Raw genomic sequence first — 26,519 nt, forward strand, 5'->3', positions numbered from 1 at the left:
CACACGTTATTTTATCCAAGATCTATGAATAAAAGTTTGATTTGCAACGAAGATGCCACTGACATCGTGTAAAATTGCAGTGAGAAACTACGCTCAATGACACAGTGCATAAAATTGAGTTGAAAAGTGCGCACGTGCTAGAGAAAGCTCAGCCGTAGTGTGCAAAATAAAGTATTCCAATTGTGTCCATGCGACAAGTTTGTTTCACCGTACTGTTTGGAAATGCGGCAATTTACTTACGCTCTACAGGCTTCGAAAATGCAAATTTGAGTTGTTTTTTCCTACTGAAATAAGGTGAAAATGTACATTCAAATCATAAAAATGATGTACGAATAAAATGAATAAATACCATGTAACATGAATTAGCAATGCTGAAGGTAACCAATATTTGATAACTAATTGGCCGAGTTATTACATGTAGAGGAAATGTCGCGAATATCGCCTTCATCATCTCGTGGCGTAGCATATTTGAATTACGCGCTGGCTAAATATTATTGTCGGCGATCTGATGACGTCACTATGGCCATGCTTATAACAGTGGGTGAATGGCGAGCTCACAGCGCCCACAGACATAACACGTACGCGAAAGTAGCGCCATCCGTCAATGCGTGTGACACCTGCGCAGATTAGCTAGACGTCGTAACTGTCTACCTTACAGATATACGGGTGTAGGGAGAGTCTATAGAAGCGAGGGATGGAATTGCAAATGGTGGTTGTCCTGTCACCGTCGTTCCGTTAACATCAGGTAAGCGAGTCGAGTTCAGAATTTTACGTTCTAATCGATTTTTAAGTAGTATAAACCGATCGTGAAGAATAAGTAACGTATCCAAATGATAGCGACGTCGAACTAGTCAATTTATCCAAAAATTCGGGCAAATTACGTTACGTAAAATTATTGCGCATGTTAAAAATAGTCACCCTGGCATCCACCTATCGCGATATGTCACATATATTTTTATCGCACACAACCTTCGCGGATTCAAATTAGCGACTGGGAACAGTTAATTTAGGGAGCCGGAATTGAGGTGAATCAAACGGCAGGAATCTCGTTGCATAATCCTAATGAGCGTTACACGGCGGTAGAACTTTCATCGATTCTCATTCTAGTGCAGCACGTATAACCTTGTTCTCTTTAATACCGTATTATTCTTCACCTACATACGCGAAAATGTACACCCACAAAGCGCCATACTCATGCAGGCACTCGCGTACGTCGCGCCAGAATTCGGTCCAGTTGTGTAATCCCAAATTGTTTCACAAATATAAATAGCAGCGCATTTTGCCAGCCTTCCACAATCTACTTTCTGTTAACAATTTCCCGCCCTTTTACACCCGTTCACGAAATTCACAGCCGCGCTTTTACGGTGAAAAATATTCACAAAAAACAAAAGCAGCAATGTCACGAGTCAGATGTCACGTGCAGCTAACCATACACTTCAATGAATAGACACCCAACACTATTAAAGTAGAGTTGAAATTACGAGAATTACGGATACTTGTAATTCTCAATGTTATGCTGATAATAGTGGCCTTCAGTTTACTGATAACGTCTTCAACTTTGTATTTATTTCTGATACTACCTTGCTTTCTATTGTATAAGTTATACCAGCAAATGGAACAAATAAATTGTATAACAGTTTACAATCCGTATCTCATTGGTCTATTTCTTTTCATTAGTACAGTTGATAAAACGAGCTACCATTAGTTGACCTGACGATGAGTTCTTTGTGAATAAACCTGGTCCGTGAGAAACAGAAAATCTCCTCTAGTGCACGAGAATCAATTAAAATCAATCGTTTTCTACGCATATCTAAATGAAATAAAGTTCAGCTACTACTTTCACTTATCTCTAATTGGATAATTTTTTATCGATTGATTAGCGAAAAGATTGTGTAAATTTTTGGTCTAGACATGAGAATAAATTTAGTCACGTGACTACTTACATAACTTTCCAGAAAATATATTGCTGTGTAATAATTCCCTTGTTTTACTCAAAGCTCACAATTTTTCATTTTTAACCAAGTAAATTCTGGTTTAGAGTGTTCAGATGTTATAAAAACTACAGAAATATCAGAAAATTTTTTCTACATTTTGAATTGGTTTCTTGTTTTCCTAGATCCCGCCATACAAACAGTAAATTTTCATCAAAGAAACCATGTTTAGATAGAGCTGTGTGATTGAGAAAGTCTCCTCCAAAATCCACTCCTCTCAAGCAGTTTTTTACATTATTTCAATTTTCTTTTTTTCAATTCCATGCTAACTTCATGAAATCATTATTATCTTCCTTCGATGCCATATATTGTAAACATTAAGGAAAGTACAAATCACTATGCTAGGTAATGTGCATCTATGCAATATATGTCATGTTTCATAATTTTAACAATCAATTTCTCGAAGGGGTTATAAACAAATTTTTCACCCCATATATGTTTCCTTGTATTGACTTACTGAAGCATAGTGAACTCTGAAAGCCTTGTATACTTGTGTTTCCCAATCAGCTTTATTTCGAGAATTGTAAACAGCTAGAGGAAACATAATTACACTGTACTTTAACATTTTGTTTCTAAAAGAACTGGGAGACATCTTGTGCGCCTGACGGATTTTGCTTGAATGATGTAATGTGAAAATTGTTATGAAAAAATAATTAAATACGCGGAAAGCAAATCCCTTTGACCAAACAATTATTACCGTGTCATAATCGTTGAATGCGAGTCACTTTCCACGACATTTTAATAACTTTTTTTTATCTAGGGTTCAACCACCTCATTTCAATCATTAATTCGACTTATGTAGCAAACAATTCAAAGCATGAGATCATCTATTTTTAAGTCATTAAGAGAAAATTTTATGGCATACTGGGAGATGAATACTTAAATTTTCTGATCACTGTTTGTTCTATATCTTCTTTATCTCAATGAAGACCAGCCTACATCCTGTATTGAACTATCGTGGTGAAGCCTAATAAGTATGGTTGAATTATCTCGAGTTAGATCAAATCGCGGCTAATACTCTAATCCATCTTAAGATACAAAGAGAACTTGACCACAATTTCAGCCTTACATAAGCTGACTAGACGTTTATTTTTGATTTGAGAAAATCGCGTTTCTTATCATCAGCTCTCAATACCTGTCAGCATTACAGCTAGCGATAGCTACAGATAACTTTCTCGTCAGTATTAGTTGTATACAAACTTGATAAAAAAGCAATCAATGTACATGTTCTATTATGCTTTACCAGTAACTGAGTTTTACAACTTTTTGGAAATTTTCAAATAATTGTTGTTTTCTTTCTTTATATAGTCACAAGTGAGTAATTTTTATAATGAGGTATCAGTATTTGAAAAAGAATAAAAAGTAATGAAAAATGGAAGCTGATAGGTAAATGATACATGTTTACATCAAAGTCGAATGATGGCATTATCACTTTAATTACCTCAGCATGTCACATGTGACTTGTAAGACTAGGTTTCGAACAACAGCGGTCAAGTTGATAGGAATTTGATCTCAAACAATTGTTTGAATATAAACACATTTTTCTTGTATATATTCAACAGTGATTCTGTTTCTATATCAATTAAAATTCTGTACCATTTTGTGCTGAGACTTGCGTAACAAAATTTATTCTAATAATGCTTATTCGTTCACTCTGTGATTTTAAATCGCAAAAAAGTAACAAGTTTGTGTAGTTGACTGAAGGCAAATAACTTATACTCATTTTATGTTCACATTTCATACTCATACATTACTTAGTTACACTGTGCGAAAATTTAGCGCAGCACGATATGTGGCTCTAACTGGTTCTATCTACTTAGGTCATCAAAAGTTCAAGCAGAATCATTTACAATTACATTTAACGGCTGATGAAATAATTGTATGATAATTTGTCTTAAAATACTCACCAATGTACAGATCATATCTATGGTTAAAGTTCAATTTATTATTCATCCGGATCATGTGTACATGTAACATGTAATGTTATCTAGAAATTTTGTTTAGGCGCAATCACTGATCCAGGTAATTGGAGTTAAGGGGGAAATTCAATTTACTATGGGTCATTGCCTTTGCAAGTTTGCCTTTAGGGGCAGTACCACTGCCTTCAACCAAGGTTTTTTGTTTCTTTGGTATCACTTTGCAGGATGTTAATATTTAGACGAACCTAATTTTTTCAAGAACAATTCTATTATCAAAGGGATATGTAGTATTTATATATGAAATTGTAGTTCAGTGTAATGTTCTTCCTAATTGTAGATTTTTGTCGTTCCAATCTGGTTATAAGAATTTGAAAAAAAAAAAACAATATTCATTATCTGTAATTATTATACAATTCTGACGAGCCGTTTATTACAAATAATTTTTTTTTTTTTTTGTCCAAGGTTTAAAAAAACTGCGCATTCTTGCAGATAAAAATGCACAGGGCGAGGACAGTAATAAGTTCATTGGCACCCTTGGCTCCGCACGTCTGCGGGGCTAAGAGGTTCGCCTCCTGGCTGGTACGAAGTGATCCCTTGGCAAGAACCAGTCACGTGGTAACAGCTGTACCTGCACGCCGATACAACAGCCCTGTAGCCACTGAACCTTTTCTCAATGGCAGCTCCAGCTCATATGTGGAAGAAATGTACAACGCATGGTTGCAAGACCCCCACAGTGTACACGTGGTCAGTATTTAATATTCCTAATACCGATAAGAGGTTCGATAAAGATGTGGAAATAGCGGAAGACGAATTTTGAACATTTTTTGTAGTTATTCACTTCAGACAAACGATTCATTTTTAGGAGATCACTATAAAAAGAATCACTATTTTGTTATCTGGCGAGGCTGTGCGATTAATCAATCAGTCATAGATTTTGTATTATTGTTTTTCCAATTAGCCCATTAATCGAAAAACGATTAATCTAAATATCCGAACTCGATGTCTACAATCATCTATTAATTGTGTAGTGCTATTATTTAAAATTGTCTAACACTCTATAAACCATAATAAATCAGAATGTCTTAATATATTCAAAATATATCAAATTTGAACGAATAACTACTAGATTAATATGACTGCTCCGCCTAAGTTTGCTATAAAACTTGATTGAAAACCCACTTATGAACAGTTATTTATTTAATTTTTCAATTTTCACGAAAGTCGTGGGATTCCTTCTTTCGCAACAGCACAGCTGGAGCGACACCTGGACTTGCTTACCAGGCGCCACCATCTCTTGTGCCAAGTTATAACCAAGTTCCATCGGGATCGTTGATGTCATATGGAGCGTCTCCTGGTCTTTCTCACAGTCCAATCAACGAAAAGATCATCGATGATCACCTTGCTGTTCAGGCCATCATCAGATCCTACCAGGTTAGTTACCACGTGTCTTAATTTCCCGGTTTATATAACAAAAAAGTATCCTGAAACTCATCCTAGCCTAGTTCTCTCTTCAGTCCTGTTTTAACCAGAATTGCTGTGCTCGTACTTAAATCACTTGTGCATTGTCTGTTTTGGCAATATACAGATACAAAAATCAGTACAAATTTTACGTGTATCTTTTCGTCTCATATTATCTTGAAAGTAATTGATAGCATTGCTTTAATGCTGATTCAAACGTGAAGGAACATTGTATTGACGTATCAGTCATTTGGAATTAGCAATAAAGTGTTTATTTAACATACCGTATTGGTCACATTATCAAAATCCAATGCATATGTACAGCAAAATTGTTCGGTTTTGAGAAGCGTTAATGCAAAATGAACTGCCAAGCCGCAACTGTTCATTCATGTACTTTTTATTCGAAATCTGCCACCTCAATTATTGTCATACACCGCATTGATCCAGAAAATTCAAGCTCATTATTACAATGTAAAAAAATCTACATGAGGTTATTTATGTTAAAAATTACAAAATTAGGTCAACTTCAAAGTGAAAAAATATTCTTACAAGTAACTCCAAGTTAAGATGACTTGGCGTGAACACTTTGCACCTCCCAGAACGAAATTGGTCTCAGTTTTGTTTTTTACATCTTCTAATTATATTATTTTACTATCATTTTTCATGTAATCAATTGCAAATTGAGGTCACAGATTTGTTTTATGGTAAGAATGCTTAATTTTGGTGTCATAATCATAATCACATTGGGATCCCAGAAAATATGTTCGTAGTAAGGCCCTTTGATGTAGCATGCATTTCAATCAATATCAATGTTAAATGTTTAGGGGAAAGTTATACGACTATTCACAGCATGTGAAATATTGTGAAGGAAATTTTACTTCATACTACCACTGTGTAAAGTTTTCGGGTTGTAATGCGCTGGAGTGTACGATATTACGGAACACATAACAGTTTTAAGTAGATGCAATAAAGTTCAGTCGCTGAAACTGTATTACAAGTAAATCACATCTGCATCTTCAACGATTATTTATTTGGTATTGTACTTGTAATAATCATTTTTATTGTGGTTGTAATCGGGACAAGCTTCAGCTCATATCTCATAGACATATGACAAGAATGATCCGGATTTGCTCCAAAACTATACATATTTTTAGTCAGGCAAAAGACGTTCATGAAAAAGGTTATTTTCAGGAATGCAAAGCTACTTTGTCTTGTTAACATAATCATAAGTTGCATTTTCTAGTTCTTTTTAGGCATGCCACGACATAAAGTTTTTCATCTAGGGCTTTAACTGTGAATATTAATTTCTATTCAGCACTTTGATATTTATGTTTATCAACATCTTATGACAAAATTGAATTAAAGTTCGAGAAAAATCATCCAGAAAGCTGGCAGTAAATTTATTCAATGTGATTGGCACTTTTCATTTTTATATACTAACAGTCTTCTTCTTATTCTTGTTCCTAAATGGTTATATCTCTGCAGACAAGTGCCAGTATACTAATAGTCAGGAAATGAATTGTGACATTAACAGAATATTCTCCTTTTTTCTCCTTTACTCTATGCTCTTGTTACTTTACATGGTCAATGTTTTACTCACGGAATCATAATACATTCATTTTCAAATTGAATTATGTTACGCTTGATAAAAAATTGTTTCGTTGTATTTATAATAAATTTAACGTAATTCGGTGTCATGCTTTCTGGCGATTTCTTTTGACAAATTTCTTACGAGTACAACTTGTTTCCACTGATTTCAACAGAACCCTAGTCGAAATTGAATTCCTGTTTATTGGTGTCTACCTGTTTCTGCTATTTTACTAGTACATGTTTGAATTTAATTTTCAAGCTTATTTATAATCAATTTCGAGGACACTTTTTAGTAGTTTTATCAAAAAGTTTACGAAGTTCAAAATACGTATGATATTAAAAAATGTTTAGAATTGTAGGTAGCAAACTTTAGTAACCAAGTCTTAAAATATATTTTGTCTGTTTGGTCACTTTCTTTTTAACTAATTTTACTTGTTAAAAAAATTGATAACCAATACTTTCCGAGTAAGACATCAATTCATTGTCACTATAAGTTTTGCCTGTTCTGTCATTAAACACAGTTAATGAATTTGGTAAAAGAGTCGGAAAAGAGAAATTTAAGAGAAAAGTGTCACCTCCTTATGGAATAACGTGAGAGGAAATCGTCTACTCAATTAATGTTTTCTGGGATAATTTGGGAGTTCATTTATTCGGTAATTGAATCAATAGGAAATCTCCTTATTATACGTAACTTTAGTGTTATATCATATAAAAGTTCTGAGAAATCAAACATCAACAACATGACTGGACATAAAAAAAATTAACTTTGTACCAATAGCCTGACTCTTAAAAACCAGAGAACAGGTACCACGGCTTAATACAGATAAATGATGAAAACGTTGGGTTATGTGAGCATTGTTCATTGACATATAGGCAAGGGGTCATTTAGTGGCTGAACTGGACCCTCTGGGTATCATGCAAACAGAACTACTACACACCCATTATGCAGCTCGCAAGGGAGCGCCAGAGCGTGTTCTGCGCCAGTACATGCTTGGTAAGGCTTACAAAACCATAAATTCCTTACATCCATATTTTTGACCATCCCTTTGAGCCCCAATAATTTCCTATTAAGACAGATAAAGTTAGCACCTACAGTGGTATAGAGGAAATCATCTCTCTTCTTGTTTAGATTGGATTACTGTATATTATGATGAAGAAAAGAAAAGAATCATAAATTCGGTGCATGTTGGTCAAACAAGCAGTTTGTGTTATACTAATTTGATTATAAAGTCGCAGGTTTTCTTTCTCAATTTTATTCATATTTCACGATATTTTTAACGTTGTAAGTTATGAATTGGAATTTTATATGCGTGATCTGGTCAGAGGTACATGGGTTGCTCAAAGTCTCTCGTCATCTTTATTTGTCTTGATTCTATATAAAAGGCGGTTTTTGGCATGCGCCTGACATGGAAATCGAGATATGGTTTATGCGACATACATTGTTGCTTTGTTAGACACTGGCCAGGAATCGCCAATATATTCATCGTTACAGTACTGATAAACAAGAATCATCTGCAAGTGTGTACTTTTGACTCTCTTAATGCAACTATATTATTTCGACTCTATGTGTGTTGCAATGTTGAAAATTGACGTCACATTCCTTTATTCTTTATTTGCTGGTTATTTTGAATTGGATCAAATTGAAATTAAAGTTATTTTTGGATTTAACAGACTCTTCTCGTTTCCATCTCTAATAAGTTAATGAGTATTGATAAATACATCTCAATTCATATTAGTTATTATCTAACAATCAAAATATTTTACCTACGCACTATGATTAAATTGAATACATAAATTTCATCTACATTGAATAAATCACATTCAATTTATATACCAGAGCACACTAGCTGGATATCTCAAGTAATGCAATTATGTTTGGAACTTACTAAAGTAGAAAGCTTTCTGCCAAGAAATCTGAAAATATGGGATTAAAATACATAATAGTTAATTTATCAAACTTTCGCCATTTAAACAATCATAATCATGATCCAAGTAGAAGTTGTGACATCTGATAATTACGGCAACTGCCCCAAAAAAATTGATTTGTGGTTTTTGTTGAAAATAACTTACAAATTATTGCCTGTTATTCAATTGAAGACAGTTTTCGTGAAAGTAAAGATTTTAAGATTCCAACCTTTAAAGAACCCATTCTTTAACAGTTTGTTGGTGCAATGTTTTTTTTATTCATATTCTGTAACTCTTGAATAAAATATGAATATTCTCAGAAAAATACAGAAAATCTCTGGTCTTGAATTGTTTCGGTACCCAAAATGTACAGATTCTTATAATGAATGTACTTTCTAAACTATTCTATCTCAAACATGTCAAGTTTATTTATAGGAACCCTGGACAGTTTATTAAAATGTGCAACATAAAAAAGTCATTTTCATCATGTAAGATGTACTTTGACGTAGAGAATGAAAGTACGCACATGTATAGATGTTGCTAGGATATCAGTGTATGTATTGAAAACATTCAATTCCGCATTTTTACATATTTATAAATGTGTTTTGGGGAAAATTTGTTGAAACATGACTTCGAGATCTGATATGATCAATGGATGTTATAGCCTGTTTGTGTGGCGCTTCATACATCCATTCACATTCTTATATTCTTTCAGAGTTTTATTTTATTTTTTTGCCTGACTTATTAACATTAACATTTCTGTTCATGTAAGTACAATGGTACCAGTTGGTACATCATAGGTAAGATGAATATGGTGTTGCATGTTTCGTAGAAATGGCTTTTTTGGATTCACTTCGTCTGTACATTAACCATTCACCTTTTTATCCCTTGTGTTTTTGATCATCCGTTTTTATAGCTGACTGATGTGGCGTATGTAGAATGGGTTGTCGAACAACATCTTCATCTATCACATCATATTAGCAAATTCTACAATTCATTTATCCTATGTGTTCAATATTTTGATTCAATGGGAGGTGTGCGGTGAACAAATTGAGCAAGTATGATAATCATCAGATTGGGTAAAAAGTCCGCTGTTTTTAAAACGAGAAATTTAATAGCAAAGTCTACTGTATGCCATGTAGAAACAATGTTTTTGCTATTCAACTTTAGTATACAGGGTAATTCGCCTCATGTGTAAAGAATGGGAGGAGCTTAGATGATGCGAACTGGCGCACAAAATTCATCGCCCTGTATTCGTATCAGCGGTAAAGGCAGTTACATCAGAGTTCTAAAGATTTCAAGGGATCTCATAGCTTCCCTGATTGGCTAAAGTGCTTAACTTCGTGTTAACTAAACTCTTTTCATTCTTGACACAGGAGACGACTCAGCTCTATATATTTCACTCAAGTTTTTGTTCTGAAAATGGCAGATGTATTTACCTACACCAAATTAATAGTCTTGTGTTTGGCACGTTCCAAAAAGTATTTTTTTGTATATAATATCTAGATACGCTCAAAAAGTATTTCATAGTTTGCCAATTTTTACGATCTTCTAGAAATTGGATTGCAGATGATCTTTCCCATGAATATATTATGAATTTCAATTTCTCTAGAGACACTTTGCCCTAATTGTAAAACTTTTGTGATTACAACTCACTGTTATTGTGATTGTTATTATTCTTATTACTTAATTTCACAAACTACGTTTCACAGACAAGCTTTGGGAAACAACTTCAATATAATTTTCGGGCAGCATATTCTTGTGAAAAATGTAACTCAAGGTAATATTGTATGAAGATTTCAGGAATAATGATCAACATTTTAAATACTTTTACCTACGTACACTTGTATCTTACTTGTTGTTTCCCTTACCCTATAGTGGCATTGGATATCGCAATAACATAATAAATTAAAAAGTTTACACTGAAATCAATAAGTATAAACCATAGTCTGCTTTGATTTTTAATTTCATGGGAATATGATCTGGAGTGTGATACAATAATATATTCAAATATTTACTGGGTGCACTAAAGCGTTTCAGGTTGCAGAACTATCTCGCAAGAAATAAGTTTATAAGATGAATAATAATTTTATTCAAAATATAATAACATGTTATTGATTCGTTAATAATAACACTGATGTTCATTTTTTGTTTACGTTTATAACATAAAAATATAAATGACATCTAAATACAGTCGATTCAATGTTTTTTTAATTCCTTGCGAAAAATGTGTTGAGAATAGCTTAGACTCAAAAAGAAGCAGAGAATCTTTGAAATTTGGTGTCAAGTTTGGCATCTATGAATGTGGCTTCAATTGACAGATTCGTGGGCATCATATAGCGAAATTGGACCCGCTTGGCATCAACAGCGCCGATCTTGACGATAGGCATCCGCAAGAGTTGCTCTATAACCATTACGCCTTCGGTAAGCCTTAACCATCATGTGTATATCCATTGAACAAACAGGTACACTTGATGAAAACTAAAATTATACTAACTGTACATTTCTCAGCTTTAATTAACTATAGTAACGCGTCAATGCCTAAGGAGCCCAACAAATTGAAAGTAACTTTGATTGAAAAACAGAGCCATAATTGTTTCTGAGAACAGTGCCTCTCCTAATAACTCTAGGTTCACTTTAATGATTTTCATTATTCTATGGTGCAATTGCCACCGACACACACTGCTACTATATATTACCAATTTCTAAACAGAGAACGCGAATAATGATTGTCATGCATTTGATTGAACTGCTTTGCGACCATCCTTCACTATTTCGAAGGATGTGTTTCATAGATTTTACTTTAGTTTCTATATTCATTCGAAATTGAATTCTTTTATCTTGTAGTTCTAGTAGTGCAGAGAAATTTAGCGTAGCACACTTTTAGGTGGATCAAGTTAATCGCAACATATTTTGGAATGTGTCATCCAATAATCTCATTCTCAAGTTTCACATAATCGAGACAGAAAACTTTGTTAAATATTTAAAGAAGTCGGTCAGTCAATAAAACAAACTAGATAACTGAAACATGGAAACGCATGTTGAATTCTGAATAAAATTTTTCTTCTTGAAATAAAATTAGAACAATAAATTTTGGCATGCGTAACCACCTCGCGTCTGAAGAAATGTAATAAGGCTCATATAAATTCTAACGACAGTGTATTTTGCTACTGCCTTTTTGCACTAAACCATTTTGACGATTATTCAACTTAAAAATTTCAATTACCTTCAACCTTTTTACTCAAGTAAATTTTGAGTCTTCGTGTTTTCAGCTATAATGATTCAGCATAATCTTGTTTGGATTGGTTGTAATATGATTATCTTGAAATATTTAATAAATGTCATCAGTATTGATGAAAATAGACCTAACTTAAGGTTCGTATCATTGTCATGTCATCGACCATTGATGCGAAAATATAATAATTTATTAAAATAACAATGGCAATATGATGTACCTCTTCTTCAATAATGGCAGACGACTTCTTAGGGAATCATTAAAAAGTACTTGATCCATCGATGTAAGTAATTATATCATAATATGTAAATCGTTGTTAGGGTGACGTAATCATCAAAGGATTAAATAATTCTTTTTTTTTTCTCAATCGCAATTAATAAGCAATTTATCAACAACTTTTTATTAAATTCATGGATGACATCTGTTGAACCAGTGTTCGATTTAGATAAAATACATGCATTCTTTTGAAAAATTTTCTTCAAATAGCGTATCTGACCGTTTTGAAACCAGATGTAATATGTCTATCCTTTTTTTTTTTTTATTTCAAGTTAAAAAGAATTTGAAAAACCAAGGCAGGAAAGTAAAAATAGAAATCCACAACTAGGTTCGATTTTCAGTCTAAGTGTTGATGTCCACAGGAAAGAGAACTCGTACAACTTACTCGCAGGAACTTCAATATCGAGTAGCTGCCCTTATCGAAAGTATGTAATTAATTATCAAAGAGAAATCCCTTTCTATAGATAGTTATTCTACATTTTGTGCCAATGGGACACACTGGTTCACTCGGGGGATTATGTATAGATTATTGTAGTACACTGTGTGGCGGAATCTTTGCGGTGCTTGGGAACATTTTTTGTGTCAACAACAGAAAAAGAAATTTGTGGATTAATGAATATATTTGACAGTCTTCAATCCTACGGATAAGCATTTTGTTTGGATAATGAAAATATCTTACGGTTTAAGGTATTTTCTGGTAGTATGCAAAATCATTAGGTTACAAGCATAGTACAGACTTTATTTCGAAGATGTTTATTCAATGCAATGATATAAATTTTATGTTACACTATATTAGTTTTTCTTTGTATAAAACTCATAAAAAAGGCTTCAAATTAAAGGGATGTCATGGAATTTATATCATCGTATTGTACAAACTTTTCTTTTGATGGACTAAAAAACATAATAATTAGTGTTGCACATAAATCTTCATCCTCTTCTGAATGACACGGAACTTCTAAGTAATTAATTTCAGTTTCAGGCTGACTGTATAACACAAGATGAAAATTGTTTTGTTTTATATGTTTATTCTGTCGAATCGTTATTTAATTATTCATAAACAGAGACGTTCTTCATATTGTAAGTTCTAAGTACATTTTTATGTGAATTATCAGCCTTGATTTTTGTTTCTTATATACTTTGCATTGCTATTACAATTAATACATGTTGATTATTTTTCTCCAAATATAAATAACTATGTATTGTATTTTTTAAGCATTGCTGTAAACTTTATTTCCGATGTTTACTTTATTAATTTCTCTAACATAACAATTGCATGTTCATCAATTGTACGTTATTGGGTGATCGTTATTAACAGCAGTCTGTAATTATTAACAAAATCTCACAATGGATTGTACATCTATTTAATTTTTTTTATGTTCACTGGTGTTATTTCGTTTCCTTATTTGGTTAAGGGTTTAATGGGACCTTTTTAGTAGGACAAATTTTCCCCAAAAAACGGTAATGATAATACAAATTCTTCTAGCTTTAGGGATGCAAATATCCACTTTCGATATGTATGAATGTTATTATTATGGTCCTTATGTCAACTTTGCACTGCGAGTATTCAAGAGGTTCATTCATTTCACATTTTTGCATCTCAAAACTTAATTCTATGTCTAAACTACTGGATAGCTTACAGTTCATCGAGGGGCTTGTGTCTTCTGAAAATTATCTACAGCAGATCTTGAATATTTGGTAATTTGCACGCTAAAAAAAATTCACTGTGAACTACGCCAACACGTTGTACGTATATAGATAAAAGTGAAATGTGGTTTGAACTGCATGGCCAACTTTAAAAATTATAGGTGGTATTAAATAGCTATATTTCAGTGCTTATTCATATTACGGCAATTGTAATAATTTCATTTGGGTTACCATTAACAGTTACAGGATATTCACTTACCATCGAAAAGTAATAAATTGAATGAATCTCAAAATCATTTTATTTAGAAGTTGTTCATCAGGACTATAATATGTGGTATCAGTGTTTCTTCTGTTGATCTTGTACTTCTTGAATAATGAGCGTAAAATTTTACTAAATAAACAAACAAAAACAGAGGAAGCTGATATGGACCGTGTTTTCAAACTCCCATCGACAACATTTATTGGTGGAAAAGAGAAGTCGTTACCACTACGAGAGATTCTAAAACGACTAGAATCTGCTTACTGCGGACACATTGGAGTTGAGTTTATGTTCATAAACTCGCTTGAACAATGTAACTGGATCCGACAAAAGATGGAGACTCCTGGTATAATGGAAATAACAAGCGACGAGAAGCGGCTAATTCTAGCAAGGTTGACCAGAGCGACTGGGTAAGAAAGCTTGAAAGAATAAAAGTAATTTAAGTTTAGGAGGCAGATAAATAGATGTACACACGTATGTGCAAGTGAATTTCACAGAATAGTAAGAAAGGTGGAAACACACTTTGGCTATTTTTGCTATCATTTTATATCATGGGTGAGTACCAGACATCATCGTACAGCCTCAATGAAATTGCAAGCTTATTAAATGAGGTCATTTAATAGCACTCTTACAGTTTCATTTCAGTTGCAATAGCATTTCCAATTTAGTCAGTTACCTGCCACTTTCTTAAACCAACTAAACTGACAGCAAGAATTGCTAAAATATAATTTTCTCTTCGGGAGATTCCCAAAAATTGATCCCAAGGCTTGTGACTATAAATATTTATAAAATAACATTCTCATTTAAACCAAAAAACAAAGAAATAACAATCACAAATGCAATTTCTACTTCTCTTAGTTTTGAGGCATTCTTGGCTAAAAAATGGTCATCCGAAAAGCGGTTTGGCTTAGAAGGTTGTGAGATCTTAATTCCTGCTATGAAACAAGTCATAGACAAGTCAACAGAATTAGGTGTGGAGTCTATTGTTATGGGAATGCCACATCGAGGTCGACTCAACGTACTGGCTAATGTTTGCCGCAAGCCTCTGAATCAAATATTCACACAATTTGCTGCTCTTGAAGCAGCTGATGACGTGAGTATAAAATCAATATTCAAATGTTTTTAATAATGACATTACCAGTTATAAGCTCTGCTGTTTATTCGAATGAGGTTTTTTATGCTTGTATAATTCATCTTGTCCTTTTTCTGAATTAACGTTCATTTTCAGGGATCTGGTGATGTCAAATATCACTTGGGTACTTACATCGAGCGCCTGAATCGTGTCACGAACAAAAATATTCGTCTAGCCGTGGTTGCAAATCCTTCCCACTTAGAAGCTGTCGATCCAGTCGTCCAAGGAAAAACACGAGCTGAACAATTTTACCGCGGAGACGGTGAAGGCAAAAAGGTAAATAGTATGCTAGGTATTTTTAGTATGTTCCAATTTTCATTTCTTCTCTGTAGTAGAATATAGACTTTTTGGACAGTTTGCCACTTCGGGCAATATAGTTTTGACATGTCATATTGAAAAGTCAGTACTTGTATAACGATGAAGATTATTAAACCAAAATTGGGGTTCAAGGTAGTTCGACACTGGAGCTGTCGAGAATAATGTTTCAGTTTCCGCATATTTCGATAATTGCATCCTCCACGTGTGTTTTGTGAACAAGACAAGACAACTCCGAATTTCGAAATCTTTGTTTATTAATTTGTGCCTATTATAAACCAGTTTTCCTTGATATCCAGCATGATTCTTTTGAACGAAACTTTGAACTAGCAACATACATTTTGAGTTATTGCCATGTTGATATTTCAGTTATTTCTGTTTTAAATGCAATTTTAGAGTAATGATAGTGCAAAATCTTTTAAAGGAAATGTTATATATGGAAAAATAGTGTAACACGCCTGTTTGTCAAACGCTACTTTGGGAGTCAAACGAGCAATCCTTTAAATCTTAGCGGCACACATTTTTCCATACTTACTGTCGACTTGAAATTTTGTACTCGAGGTTTTTGCGGTTACTTATTACGAATATGCACTCAAAATTTGTAAATTTAAGATGGCGAATCTAATACGGCTGGCTACAAATACAGATATCGTTTGATGAAAGAAAAAGTTAATAGTTGTGGGTTAATTATTGCTCGGTTTCCAGCAATTTTTGAACGAATCACTGAGTCGGTCCAGTAGAGGTCACACTTCGTATGATTTATGATAATTAGGCGTACCCTTTTTAGGTTGTACACTATCATGAGAAGTACATATATACATTATTCAGAAAAGAGTTTTCATTAGTTCAATGGTTCTTTGTGGCCTCTTATCACTCAATCAGTGAAAACAAATTTTCTCGAAAAATTGGTGGATTTTGTTGTATTTTATATCTGGGTGCCAGACTGGTTTGCCATACTAGATCTGTGATTTTGAATTTTGCAAGCCTGAAAACGGATTTGTAATCAGCGACCCTAAAAACCCCCGCCTACCAAAAATCGTAAGGATACTCTTAAAACTATCTTCAATAATACATTTTTTCTAAAAAAAAGTGCTATTTTTCAGATTTTGTTAATTTATATAAAAAAATTAACGAAACATAAAAACAATTTGTACATAAACTTTGATCCTCTAACATATCGAGATCATAAAATTACAAAAAAAACCGGGTTAAATCGAATAAAACTACTCTAAAATCGTAAAAACGTGTTTTAAAACAGGTGACATTGTGAAATGCCACTATGCCGCTAAGGGTTAACAGATTTGTGTTTTTCACATATGACAATGAGTTCTGCTACGTTCGACAAGCCAATTAATTGATAATTCAAAACAGGTTTACTGATTCAAGATTAACTGAAAAATAAACAGAGGTTGTATGATGACTTAATCTTGTTTTCAATTACCAGTTGCAGACTTGTGCTGAAAAGTCTATAATCAACTTGATTATTCAAATTACAGGTTATGTCAATCCTTTTGCACGGAGACGCTGCCTTCTGTGGTCAAGGTGTAGTTTTTGAAACAATGCACTTGTCTGATTTGCCCGACTACACGACGCACGGAACTGTTCACATTGTTGTAAATAATCAAATTGGTTTCACTACCGACCCTCGTCATTCAAGATCATCACCATACTGTACAGGTAAATCTATGTTGGTTTCACTAAGCTTTCGCCATGGAACAATTTGTTTGTTTATTTATTCATTTAGTGAGTCAATGGGTTGGTACCCTTTTGATTGCATTTAAGCAATGATTGCTTCAAACTTGTCTTTTTGGATTATGTGAGAAGTAAAAATAGATAAAAAAACATATACAGTCATCTCGACTGTACGGAGTTCAATTCTGTGGACTGTTTGCCCCTATCGCAAGAGTAGAGGCAGATGGGATTTATAGAAGGGGTCTGAGGACATCTGGTCTAGAGTTGTCCGTAGAATCGAGGTCCGACTGTATTAGGTCGGACAGAATATTGATAATATATTCCTAATTTTTTTAACCAGATGTCGCGAGAGTCGTGAATGCTCCAATTTTCCATGTGAACTCCGACGACCCTGAGGCCGTAATGCACGTTTGCAAAGTAGCAGCTGAGTGGCGTGCAACATTCCACAAAGATGTGGTCATTGACTTGGTATCTTACAGACGCAATGGACATAACGAAATCGACGAGCCAATGTTTACACAACCCTTAATGTACAGAAAAATCCGCAACACTCCGCCAGGTCTTACTTTGTACGCTGACAAACTCATTAGCGAGAAAGTTGTAACACCTGAGGAAGTCAAGGTTAGTGCATCTGTACAATCAAAAAATAACTGTTGTATTAAATGATGATCGACAATTTTTATTGCGTTTACTTTCACATTCAATCAAAGGAGATGGAATTGAAACCGTTATGAAAAGAATCATTCGATGTGAGAACTACTAAAGTCCATTTTTGTTTGTTTTTTCAGGATGTTAAAGAGAAATATGAGAAAATATGTGAAGACGCATATAATAATGCAAAGCAAGAAACACACATCAAGTACAAAGATTGGCTAGACTCGCCATGGTCAGGCTTCTTCGAAGGCAAAGATCCCCTCAAATCGTCTCCTACTGGGATCAAGGAAGATACTCTAGTTCACATTGGCAAAAAAATGTCTTCTCCGCCGCCTAATGCTGCCGAATTTGTCATTCATAAAGGTTAGATAAGCTTTATGCGAAGAGATGAATGAAAAATTAATAGTTAAAAATGTCACAACTGAGCACTTGTCCTTAATATATTTTTATTTCAGGTATCGAGCGCATTCTTAAGTCTAGGATGGATATGATAGAGGCCCGCACTGTTGATTGGGCTCTTGGCGAGGCTATGGCCTTTGGCTCACTGCTGAAGGAAGGAATTCACGTCAGATTGTCTGGCCAGGATGTCGAACGTGGAACTTTTTCTCATAGACATCATGTACTGCACCATCAGACTGTAGACAAAGCAACTTACAGACCATTATGTTACATGTATCCAGACCAAGCACCATACACTGTCTGTAATAGTTCCCTCTCCGAGTTTGGTGTTCTCGGTAAGAAATAATCAATTCGTTCTGATGTTATTACTGCCCAAAACTTCAATTTTTAACAGAATTTTTCATACCATAAAGAATAGCACCATGGCAGGCTTTGTATTTTTACTTTTTGTTTCACTTCTGATGCCTTCATTCCTGTCACGTTCTTCCATTTCAAGTCTCTTCATCTGCTCTGAGTCTTGGATACCTGTATGTGATCTTTTTATAGTACACACTTCAAACATTTTTTACGTTTCTTTGCAGGTTTTGAGCTAGGTTATTCAATGACTAATCCGAATGCGTTAGTATGCTGGGAAGCTCAGTTCGGAGACTTTAATAACACCGCGCAATGTATCATTGATCAATTTATCAGCAGTGGACAAGCGAAATGGGTCCGTCAATCTGGCCTTGTTATGCTACAACCTCACGGACTTGAAGGAATGGTGAGGAAGGACATTTTTTCAAACTGGGACAAATCGCCTGGCGCGAGAATATATAAATTGTTTTGTTGACCTTAATTTCTATGAATTAACTCCTTAGTTCTGAGTCTTTAACTGCTATTTACTACATCGAAAGTTGAAAGATAAGTAATAAATTTAATTATAGGGTCCAGAACACTCCAGCGCCCGGCTGGAACGTTTCTTACAAATGTCTGCCGATGATCCAGATTATTTCCCACCAGAAAGCGAAGAGTTTGCCGTGCGTCAGCTGCATGATATAAACTGGATCGTAGCCAACTGCAGCACACCCGCTAATTACTTCCACATTTTGCGCCGTCAAATTGCGCTTCCGTTCCGTAAACCCTTGATCCTCATGACACCAAAATCTCTCCTTCGTCACCCAGAGGCTAGATCCAGTTTCGACCTAATGACGGAAGACACGCATTTCTTGAGAGTTATTCCTGAAGAAGGTCCTGCTGCCCAAAACACCAATAATGTAAAGAAACTACTTTTTTGCTCTGGTAAAGTCTACTACGACTTGACTAAGGCTAGAAAAGAAAAACAGCTCGAGGATACAGTATCTATTGCCAGGGTTGAACAGGTAAATACAATTCAAATTGTCTATTGGCACAATTTATTTTCTTGACGACGTCATCTATCTTTACGAAAATCAATAACTGTTTCGAGTTTATTGATATATGCAAACTGGTAGGCTAATTTTTTCAGAAACCTTTCATTAGATTATAATTAAGCAAGGGAAGTAGAATTTCACAATTCAATTGACTTCAACAAAATGATGCTATCAAACCACATGCGGTGTCTGTAATGTAAAGTGTCTTCAGGCATTTGGACACTTGACAACTTGTTTTCAGTCCCTCTTGAATTTAAAACACGAAACGCTAATTTTTATGTATCTTTCAATTACAGTAAAGACGTTGTGTTTCATTTATTGACGAATTAAAAACTGCAGTTATTGGGAAAATTGAATTGCTTTCCGTTACTTCGTATATTTTGCTGCGCGAATTTCAAGTGATCGAATATATTTTTGGAATGTTGGGAAACTAAGGAATCACCAATTAAGTGCATATCTGCTTTTTCCTATCGCGTTCAACTAAAGTTTTAGCCTTTTTCGCTTGGTACTTTTTGGCTTGGTACTGCCATAAAGGCCTAAGTCAGATTATTTAAAAAATGGTGTTATGGTCTTCTGGTAGTGTTTGCAACTTTTTCCATTATCACAATTTTACTTCGTCCCAAAGTGCATAACATAATTTTTCCCGTAATTTGACCTACGCCTTCATTGCACCACTAGGTTGAAAAGTGCTAAAGGTTCACGCCTTTCCAGCAGAATGCGTTCAAATTTTCGTTGTATGAAGATCCAGTGTTCATATTGCTGAACGCCCTCATGGTAGCAAAGTCGTTTTCGGTAAAAAAAAAAAAATCGCTAGTTCTAACCCTCGATGATATGATTTGGTTTTTATAACTAATTTGAGTGACTTATTCACTCGGTGCTGTTGGTTTCTTCAAATTACAAAAATTCATGTATTAATATCCATAAATGTCTTCCATATTCTTTACAGATATCACCTTTCCCGTACGACTTGGTTAAAAAAGAAGCCGAGAAGTATCCTAATGCAGAATTAGTCTGGACGCAGGAGGAGCACAAGAATCAAGGGGCATGGACGTATGTTCAACCACGATTCCACACTGCACTTCATGGTGGTCGTGATGTTGGGTGAGTACTCAATATTAAAGTTTGTTGCTAGTTATGCAATTTGAGACATGTAACTGGGGAATAGTTCGGGTAAATCTTCTCCATACAAAATGACAAATTGTCTTTCATTTTATTGGGAACAGAAGTTAGTAAGTAATCAATTATAATGAATTGTACTTCACTTTACGAAATGACGAAATTTTCAATTTTACGATAAAACCGTTTAAGGTGATACTGCTTTGTTTTGCCACTAAACTTATGTATTTATAATTTTTCAATTAGAGACGCATTTCTTATATTTATAACTAATGCCCGAACGAAATTAGGGAGTTCCGTTAAGTCATGCCTGTATTGAAATTTAAATGAACCTGTGGTGCGTTATCTTGGTATACACGATAAACCGTATGGTTATCAATGCTGTTTATATATTATGTAGACCATACGAAACACAAAAATGCTCACTGAAAAAAATGTACGCCCCTTTCGTAAAATACATCAAAGTTCTGCCTATCGTAAGCGAAATGATGTATCAAGGAGGATTCTAATTGTAAGTAATGGGTGGCAACGAAAATTCACGCATATGCTTTGTATCGACAAGCTCTTCGTTAACTGTGATGTTATACATCACGATTTAATAACTTAAGTACTACAATATTCCAATCAATGACATTCTTCAATATTGTTATATGATTCCTTGGCACACGAAATTTTCGACAGTTGATCTTGTTGCATAGTTTCAATGTCTGTAGAAAGTACCATTAATAATCTATTGATTGCTTTTACATATTTAAATTATTGAAATTGTTCACCAACATTTTTTTTATCTTTTGACAGTTTACTTTTCAATATAATCAACCACTATCGAGAAATGATTTTTCAAAAATAGCGTAATACTAAATCGTTTTTTTCTGTAATAGTCTTTTACTTATGTAATATGTTAACGGGTACATTTTGAAATTCAGATTCCCATTTTTAGAACGAAATATAGCCTTTCTACTTTATTTTATCTACTTTAAAAATTTTAATGAAATTTCATCAAAATTCTTAGCATTACTGATCTGCAAATGCTATACTGAAGAACTGATTTATGAATGAACACTTCAAAACTCTAGAATTTATCAGCATTTATGTTTCACATAATATGGTAAATTGTTTGAATCTTCAAAAAGATTTTTGAATGTACTGGCCTGTTATGAATGTCGAAATTACGCTTCCTTCACATTGTCATATAACTTTTGATATTTCGAACGAAACATCTATCGCTGAAAGCTTTTAAGCAGCGATTGATCTTATTTTTTGTATCAATGGTTTCAATTTCGCCATAGGTGATTGTTACACACAGCTTGAGGTTGACACGATCCTGCTGTAGAAAACTAGTCGATTCTTGTAGAAGAAGAACGTCGTTCAAAATTCCTAAGACATGCTCGGCGTTAGTCAAGATACTTCCGTTTCCTATTATCCGTTTATCTCCGTAAGTTAGGTTGTAAAGAACCATGATCAGCAATGTCTCTAGTTTATTGTGTACATGGCCCATTTTTAAACATTACAATTATTACCCTGTATTATACATACTTTTCAATTACTTGTATTGATTATGAAATGCATTTAATGTATGATGCATGTTATAAAATGATTATACTGTTTACACTTTACTTCCATCAATGCGTTTGCTTCCTAGATGTATTTGTATTTTATTTTAACACTAAATGAAAACAAAGTATCAAACAAAAAAAAAAACAAATTTGGGCCATGTTACAGTAACGGAGACGTGCAGAAAGATAGCGCAAGCAAAATTAGTGGAAGTTGGTTTAGTAACTGGTTGTCTTCGTCCAAACCACCTCAACCATCCACAGTATCGAAACCTCAAACAGCAGAAACGGCAAATCCAAAAGAGCGAATAGTGAGGTAATAATAATTGCAGAACATGAACTCTTTCCGTTGTTTACATTCATTGGTCATACCTTTATATAATTATGTTATATTATAATTACATACGTTTTAAAAATATTCTCTCGCACTAGATTTGGCACTATCAAATCTCGTTGATCAGAATCACGATGCTCATTTTGTTTGTATGTTTACAGGGCTATTTGTAAATTATTTTGATTGTCAAAACTTTAATTTCCTTCCATTCTAGATACGTTGGTAGACCAACAGCTGCATCTCCAGCGACTGGTAGCAAAATGCAGCATCTCAAAGAACTGAAACAACTTCTGGACGACGCCTTTTCAATCTAATTATCCGCATCAATGTAGCAACAATTTTTATTTATTATCCATCACTAATATTTATATGTATGTTATATACACTGATCATCCTGTTCTATAAATATCACTATATCAGCCAGTGTCTGTCCTTTAACCATTTTTTTTTGCAGTATGGCGTAGTGTTCATGGCGTTGACCGCACTCGCGATTTATAGATGAGTCTTAAACAATGATGCAAAACTACTAGGCTAGATTCTTATGATTAAAAATATCTATTTATTATATAGTAAAATGAAAGTATTGCGAACATAGAAATTTTGTCAGTTACTTTTTCTCAAACATTTTCGATTCGGTGCTACATAAAATAATGGTGAAAAATTAATTCATTCGGTCTGATGGTATCATAGTGATAAATTTTACTACCCATAAACGATGATTTAAACATATTTCATCTCGAACGAGTGAAACACTATTCAACGATTGAGGTTTTTTACGACTATATATGTTGCCAGAAAAATTTGGTCACGTATGTATTTTATATTAATTAGTCGTAAATTTTCACCGATTTAAATACGTATTTAAAATGAGTTCACTTCTGCTCTTTATTCATTTTCTGTCAATATGTTAATAAGATGAGTTGTTGCATAGAGTGTAAAAACTGAAATACATGTATACATCGCACGTACAAGTATTCACTTTTGATTTATATATTCTATATGCTCGCATATTACGAGTGATCTGATAGTTATAGGCGTCCTAACACGCTTGTTACACAGCTAAGCATAGGTAGTTTTAAACCGAACAAACTACATGGCGCGATGCTATTTTTCTCATTTAGAATTATGATTTTTTTTCCTAGTATGCTGAAAAAAGATCAGCTATGCCAATATATTTAAATTTTTATCGTCGCTGTGTTTGTGTAAAATATTAAATGATTGGCATACTGTAGTCATAGATACTATATTATATATTGTATATGAGAAAAATTAACTTTTTTGATTAAATAAATTCAGAAAGTAAAATCTTCTGAAAATGATTTGATTGGAAAAAGTAATTTTCAAAATACTGATTAGTATATATAGTAGTTTATAATTAATAAATTAAGAAGGTTGTTTAACATTGGACACTGCATAGTATGCAAAGATACCTGATTTATGTTCTATATTAATAATTCAAATATCGAGTGAAAATGAGAAATATCAATTTTTAATTATTATTATTATTTGTATACACGTGTACATACCTGCGTACTCAAGTTTGTATGTATACAGTGTACATCATCAAATTGTCTTATGTATAACGAGCAGAGATTTCTGTAATAACATGAAATCAATAATATTTATCTTCAAGTGAATCCTGAACATTCTCATTACAATTCGTGTAAGCGTATGACAACTTGATAATTGCGTTGCGTTGCATGTACACAGCCGCGATCACTTGACTCTATGTATAACACGTCGTGAGTATTTTATCAAATACTCACGGTATGTAGACGCTAAATAGTATCTACAATTTCAATTATACAATAAGTACCGCAATGTAATATTCATTCGCTTTTTATTTTTCGTTGTACGCATAACTGCAATAATTTCGGCACAGCTATGCCAACAATGATATTAGTTTACCGATAAACGAAGAATAATGTTATTGGCAGTAGGTTTATTGTATTTCACCAAGTAAGATATATCGTTATACATACATACGTATGTTTATCCCACATTGTAGGATTTGTTAAGCAAATAAATTGTGTCAGCAACCGACGTGCGTCTTGTATATTTAGTAACAGGTTATAAATCGGTGTGCCTCAAACACCTTAATTTCTCAACATTTATCCTCTCGTTTCTTCCGAGTTGAATTAACAACGATATCTAACAAAGCGTCTCATTCCAATTTTCTAAACTGCAGGGTTGTCGAGGACACGGAACACATTTGTCACGAAATTCTTTTTCATCGGTTTATTATTAATCTTTACGTGTGAAATCAATTCCTCAAAATGAAATGATTTTTGTTTCGATCCCGTCTCTAAAGTCGAAGTTTTACCGTTGCCTATGGTGAGTTATTTGTTTTGTTGTCAGATGAGGTTTGAAGCGCACGAAATATGGTCTCTCCAACGTTTTTAGATCGATGCCATGATTTCAGTACAAAAAATGGTTTCGTTTTTTTTTTATTTCTTGAACTTGAATTTTTCTAATACTAATTGCTAATAATAGTTTCCTTACCTGAGGAAATTTTGAGCTACTATTGCCGCCACGTATCCGCAAGGTCCCGGGTTATTTATAACGCGTTGCAAAGGACCTTGATGGGCCAGCCCAAGAACTTACCGCTCACATGGGTTTCGAGTCCGTGAGAAATTAAAAAATTGAATCCTTTTGAATTTTGTTATTCAAATACTGTGTAGTGAAAACTGAAATTTTTGTTTCCTGGGTAATTATAATAAATTCTCTTATTCTCTTTATTCCCGACTCAACCATAATTTTCGCATTTTTGACCTGAAAAGCGGAACGAAAGTGGCATTTTATTCCCTCAAAGTCGAGGGAAAAAAGTATCACTTTTCTCCCGCATTTGCGAGAAATATGACTATATATTCCCCGAAAATTAATTTTTAGATTCTCTAGTTTTCTCTCTTACTTTTCCATTTTAAACTATATCTCTCTGTATTGTATTGTGGCCAGAGTTGAGTGGGGAATAAAATCCTATACGTAACACCGGAATAAAAGTTGATTATTTCCTCGGGTGATTACTGCCCGAGCGAAATCTTTGACTTTATTCCCTTGTTACATAATGTATTATTTTTTTCCGAACAGACACGAGTGGGAAGTTGAAAAAGTCAGGGGTGTTTTAGATGTGCTCTTATCGCCTGTAAAAACTCGATAAAATTGCATGAAATTTTCCATATGTACTTTAATTACCTGGATTCGTTGCGTGAGGTCGGGCAGCAAATGTGTAAATGCAGGGCCGAACCGTTCAACGTTTATCTTCGTAGCGGCTGGTTAGCGTCACAAATTTCATAAGTAAGTCGGTCTATCGCCGAACATAGTATATAGGGATTTTTGTGGGGAAGCTTTGCGAAATGTAGCGATTTCGGGTTCGTTTATATTCGCCTTTACATTACGGGTATAATCGGGCAGCCGAGAAGTAGGGTTGAATAAATATAGATAAGACTAGAATATCAGTTTTATGTTTATTGTGAGTCGATTGTTTTGAAAGGTAGAGATAAAGTGTACAGTTTAGAAGCCTCGAAGGTAAATGAAACGTAATACGGAATGAGCAGACCGAAACGTAAGTGTAGAAAGTAGAGTGCAAGATCAGAGTTTTGGGAATGAGAGAAGATAGTCAGGAGCGTATAAGATGAGCCAGAGATTGTTTAGCGTAATGA

At 34.0% G+C, this 26,519-nt stretch overlaps 1 protein-coding gene across 8 annotated transcripts; it reads left to right on the forward strand.

The window, feature by feature from the left end:
• The first annotated feature begins 596 nt into the window (after positions 1-596).
• LOC124180067 (2-oxoglutarate dehydrogenase, mitochondrial) lies at positions 597-24,903 on the forward strand. 8 transcript variants are annotated; one of them, XM_046565087.1, is made up of 17 exons: positions 597-745; positions 4,400-4,654; positions 5,132-5,341; positions 11,185-11,287; positions 12,737-12,799; positions 14,432-14,687; positions 15,136-15,370; positions 15,506-15,685; positions 17,221-17,401; positions 17,757-18,037; positions 18,205-18,433; positions 18,526-18,804; positions 19,051-19,229; positions 19,393-19,827; positions 20,804-20,958; positions 22,696-22,842; positions 23,075-24,903. In XM_046565087.1, exons 2-17 carry the CDS (start codon positions 4,406-4,408, stop codon positions 23,172-23,174), a joined length of 3,282 nt encoding a protein of 1,093 aa, XP_046421043.1. In that variant the 5' UTR covers positions 597-745; positions 4,400-4,405; the 3' UTR covers positions 23,175-24,903. The 8 variants fall into 8 exon arrangements, with proteins under 8 accessions (XP_046421043.1, XP_046421042.1, XP_046421044.1 ...); XM_046565086.1 differs by having other exon boundaries at positions 620-745; positions 4,373-4,654; XM_046565088.1 differs by lacking the exons at positions 11,185-11,287; positions 12,737-12,799 and adding an exon at positions 7,832-7,952 and having other exon boundaries at positions 620-745; positions 4,373-4,654.
• Positions 24,904-26,519: the final 1,616 nt, after the last annotated feature.

The sequence above is a fragment of the Neodiprion fabricii genome, chromosome 4 (genome assembly GCF_021155785.1).
Source record: "Neodiprion fabricii isolate iyNeoFabr1 chromosome 4, iyNeoFabr1.1, whole genome shotgun sequence".
NCBI classification, from domain to species: domain Eukaryota; kingdom Metazoa; phylum Arthropoda; class Insecta; order Hymenoptera; family Diprionidae; genus Neodiprion; species Neodiprion fabricii.

Excerpts from the sequence above, each read along its gene's own strand:
- LOC124180067 (XM_046565087.1), top strand. The coding sequence starts at position 4,406 with ATGCACAGGGCGAGGACAGTAATAAGTTCATTGGCACCCTTGGCTCCG. Across the intron at positions 5,342-11,184 it reads CCATCATCAGATCCTACCAG|ATTCGTGGGCATCATATAGC; the intron begins GTTAGTTACCAC and ends TTCAATTGACAG. Across the intron at positions 15,686-17,220 it reads GAGACGGTGAAGGCAAAAAG|GTTATGTCAATCCTTTTGCA; the intron begins GTAAATAGTATG and ends TTCAAATTACAG.